Source organism: Cebus imitator, unplaced genomic scaffold (assembly GCF_001604975.1).
Source record: "Cebus imitator isolate Cc_AM_T3 unplaced genomic scaffold, Cebus_imitator-1.0 Scaffold285, whole genome shotgun sequence".
Taxonomy (NCBI): domain Eukaryota; kingdom Metazoa; phylum Chordata; class Mammalia; order Primates; family Cebidae; genus Cebus; species Cebus imitator.
The window spans coordinates 1,036,199-1,040,511 of NW_016107600.1; the positions used below are offsets into that span (position 1 = coordinate 1,036,199).

The 4,313-nt window shown below is 52.6% G+C and overlaps 1 protein-coding gene and 1 non-coding gene across 2 annotated transcripts in view; both read left to right on the forward strand.

Moving 5' to 3' along the window:
• Positions 1–520: 520 nt before the first annotated feature.
• Positions 521–4,313, forward strand: part of AMHR2 (anti-Mullerian hormone receptor type 2) — a 10,054-nt gene continuing 6,261 nt past the window's right edge. The window contains exons 1-6 of the mRNA XM_037729015.1: positions 521–632; positions 936–1,118; positions 1,357–1,548; positions 1,813–1,890; positions 2,091–2,209; positions 2,324–2,570. Coding sequence (XP_037584943.1) covers positions 584–632; positions 936–1,118; positions 1,357–1,548; positions 1,813–1,890; positions 2,091–2,209; positions 2,324–2,570 — 868 coding nt within the window. The 5' untranslated portion in view covers positions 521–583. The remainder of the gene's footprint in view (positions 633–935; positions 1,119–1,356; positions 1,549–1,812; positions 1,891–2,090; positions 2,210–2,323; positions 2,571–4,313) is intronic.
• Positions 2,942–3,048, forward strand: LOC119467411. The gene has a single exon (XR_005195946.1). It is a non-coding gene; the product is annotated as a U6 spliceosomal RNA (small nuclear RNA).

Below are 4,313 nucleotides of genomic sequence, written 5' to 3' on the forward strand. Positions count from 1 at the left end.
AAAAAAAAAAAAAAAAAAAAATTCTGATATACTTTGTGATTCTTAAGTTTGGAAAACAGGGTAACCTCTAGTATGGGCTGTGAGGCATTCCTCTGCTCAAGCAGCTACAGATGTGAACCCTGAATATAAAGGGATCTTAGGCTAGAAAGGATCTTGGGCAGAGCTGAATGACTCTAAGCATTTGACCTCACTTTGGTTTCCTACTGAAAAGAGTCAACAGAGTCCGCATCTTCTTCCAAGGTCAGCAAAGGGCAGAGATTTGAAATTAGGCATCACTGGGTTCTCAGCTGGGCCTCCAAGGTCCCCTCCTCCCACTATGCAGAGCAAAGAGGAGGCTGCAGAAGAGAAGAGGATATAAGATTGGTTCTCTGCTCCTCCCTTTCTTTCCCTGCTTTCCCCACACCCACCCTCTCCCCCACAGCAGCCTTCTCCCCCACAGAGGCTGGGAAAGGATGAGGGGGGCGGAGTTGGGGACTGAGGGATCAGAAGTCCCACGATGCCCTGTATCTGAAGAAAGCTTTGGCCAGGGGCAGCTGTGCTGGCTCATGCTCTCCTCCTCCTGCTGCTGCCATCCTCCAGCAAGATGCTAGGGTCTCTGGGGCTTTGGGCATTACTTCCCACAGCTGTGGAAGGTAAGCGTCGACAGGGAGGGGCAGGGTCTTTCCATCCACCCAGCGAGGGAAAGGGGTGCTTGAAGGAACAGCCACCCCTTTGGAAGAGTGGTGAGTGGGCTGGGTGAGTGAAGATGAAGGATAGAGCCATGTGTCCCCATGGCAGGGCTCAGGTTCCAGGCCTCTGCTGACCCTGGTTCCTCCTGTGGCTTTACCATACTGACGCTGGGATGTGAAACATGTTTTGTCTGTTCTTTTGGCCACTTTTCGGCCTCTGCATTCACTCCCATCTTGAATCCTTTCCTTTCCCCACCTGGGCCTCAGCACCCCCAAACAGGCGAACCTGTGTGTTCTTTGAGTCCCCCGGAGTGCGGGGAAGCACAAAGACATTGGGAGAGTTGCTAGATGCAGACCCAGAGCTCCCCAGAGCTATCCGCTGCCTCTACAGCCGCTGCTGCTTTGGGATCTGGAACCTGACCCAAGACCGGGCACAGGTGGAAATGCAAGGTGAATGGCAAAGTATATGCTAGGTGATAGCTAGGGTGGGGGACAGACACATCCTGGGGTGTGGGTGGCAGCCAAGGGGGAAGGGGAGAAATAGAATATGTGGTGGGAAAGAAAAGCCCATGAGAGATGGAAGGGATGCCTCCGACAGAGAAGGGATTTATCCTCTGTTTCCACACCCCTTTGTGCTTTCTTCCTTGCTCCTTCTTTCTCTCCTCTTCCCCTAATCCCACCCCATCAGGATGCCGAGACAGTGATGAGCCAGGCTGTGAGTCCCTCCACTGTGACCCAAGTCCCCGAGCCCACCCCAGCCCTGGCTCCACTCTCTTCACCTGCTCCTGTGGCACTGACTTCTGCAATGCCAATTACAGTCATCTGCCTCCTCCAGGGAGCCCTGGGACTCCTGACTCCCAGGGTCCCCAGGTCACCCCAGGTAGCCACCCAAGGGTACCGGAACCTGGTGGGGGCTGGGGCCCAGGTTAGGATGAGAGGTGGAACCAGTGCTAGTTCTCACCCTACTCCCACCCCATACTATCCTCCTCCTGGCCTTGGGAAGTTGGTTGCCCTGGTGACTGGGAGATAAGGGGTCTTGTGACCAGGGTGGGGGTGGGTTGAGAAGCAAACTCTCAGGAGGGGAAGAGCAGAGAGCAGGTTTGGGTCAGGGTTCGCCAGCCTGCATTCTTGCCTTGATGTCCAGGTGAGTCCATCTGGATGGCACTGGTGCTGCTGGGGCTGTTCCTCCTCCTCCTGCTGCTGGTGGGCAGCATCATCTTGGGTACTAATCCACCCCATCCCTCCCTTGTGACCCCAGATTGCCCCAAAGCTCTGACCCCTCTCCAGGCACCCATGGTCTTGGGATCTCTATAGCCTGATTCCCAGACTCCCATTACCTCTCACAAAGCTGCCTTTCCACAAAGTCCCCTTTCCTGTCCCCATGCATGCGCACCCTGACCCTAAGGCTTTTCTCTGTTCCAGCCCTGCTACAGCGAAAGACTTACAGAGTGAGAGGTGAGCCAGAGCCAGAGCCAGGGCCAGACTCAGGCAGGGACTGGAGTGTGGAGCTGCAGGAGCTGCCCGAGCTGTGCTTCTCCCAGGTGCCCAGGGAGGGAGAGAAGGGCTCCTCTGGGCACTCCTGGAGGTTGTGCTGGGGAGGAAGCCTTGCCCTGGTATAGCTCAGAGGCCCACACTCAGCACAGTGTCCCTACCAGGTAATCCGGGAAGGAGGTCATGCAGTGGTTTGGGCCGGGCAGCTGCAAGGCAAACTGGTTGCCATCAAGGCCTTCCCACCGAGGTCTCTGGCTCAGTTCCAAGCTGAGAGAGCATTGTACGAACTGCCAGGCCTACGGCACGACCACATTGTCCGATTTATCACCGCCAGCCGCGGGGGCCCTGGCCCCCTGCTCTCTGGGCCGCTGCTAATACTGGAACTGCATCCCAAGGTGAGCATCAAGGAATGTATATGTGTGTGTATGCCTGTATGGAAGTGGGGGCTACACAGCAGCTGGGTCCTGTTCACGCTTCTGCTTTAGATTTTCTCTTTTCCAAAACATTAAAAATGGCCACGCGAGATAGCCCACACCTGTAATCCCAGGACTTTGGGAGGTCAAGGTGGGTGGATCACTTAAACCCAGGAGCTCAAGACCAGCCTGGGCAACATGAGGAAACCCCATCACTGCAAAATTACAAAAATTAGCTCAGCATGGCATTGCATACCTGTAGTCCCAGCTACTCAGGAGGCTGAGGTGGGAGAATTGCTTGACCCTGGGAGGTTGAGGCTGTGTGAGCCGTGAGCATGCCACTGCACTCCAGCATGGAAGAGCAAGATCATGCTCGCTTTGGCAGCATGTATACTAAAATTGGAACAATACAGAGAAGATTAGCATGGCCCCTGTGCAAGGATGACACGCAAATTCGTGAAGTGTTCCATACATAAATAAAAAAAAAAAAAACAGAGCAAGACCATCTCAAAAAATAATAATAGGGGCCGGGTGCTGTGGCTCATACTGGTAATCCCAGCACTTTGGGAGGCCGAGGTAGGCAGATTGCTTGAACCCAGGAATTCAAGAACAGCCTAGGCAACACTGTGAAATCCCACCTATACAAAAAACAAAAAATTGTCTGGGCATGGTGACACATGCCTGTGGTCCCAGCTATTCAGGAGGCCGAGATGGGAAGAGCACCTGAGCCTGGGGAGGTCAAGGCTGGCAGTATGCTGAGATTGTGCCACTGCACTCCAGCCTAGGTGACAGAGTAAGACCCTATCTCAATAATAATAATATTTTTTATTATTTTTTCTTTTTTATTACATAAACAATACATGTTTGTGTGTGTGTGTGTGTGTGTGTGTATTTTTTTTTTCTTTTTTTTGAGACGAAGTCTTGCTCTGTTGCCCAGGCTGGAGTGCAATGGCACGAGTTCAGCTCACTGCAACCTCTGCCTCCTGGGTTCAAGTGATTCTTCTGCCTCAGCCTCCCCAGTAGCTGGGAGTAAAAGCGTTCAACACCTTGCCTGGCTAATTTTTGAATTTTTACTAGAGACAGGGTTTCACCGTGTTGCCCAGGCTGGTGTCGAACTCCTGACCTCAGGTGATCTGCCCTCCTTGACCTCCCAAAGTGCTGGGATTACAGGCATGAGCCACTGTGCCCAGTCAAAAAACCCCCAAAAGACAAACAAAAAACCCCAACATTGTTAAAGAAATACCTCCAGGCACAGCCCTCCAAACTCATTCACATATTAATTCAACAAATAATTATGAACTATATGTCAGGCACTATGCTAAAGGCCAGGAAAAACACGGTCCCTGCCTTTACAAATCTTGCAGACTAACGGAGGAGACAGAAATGGATCAAGTAAACACAATGTCAAATGTCAAGTGTGCTAAGTGCTAGAAGGCAGCACCACTGAACTATAAGAAAGAATAATAAGACGTGACTTGACGGGGAGCGCAATGAACAATAAGAAGAAGTAACGGCAGGCAGAGGCCAGCCACACCAGGGCCTATGGGCCTGCTAAAGATTTGGGACTCGGGCCGGGCGCGGTGGCTCAAGCCTGTAATCCCAGCACTTTGGGAGGCCGAGGAGGGTGGATCACGAGGTCAAGAGATCGAGACCATCCTGGTCAACATGGTGAAACCCCGTCTCTACTAAAACTACAAAAAATTAGCTGGGCATGGTGGCGCGTGCCTGTAATCCCAGCTAC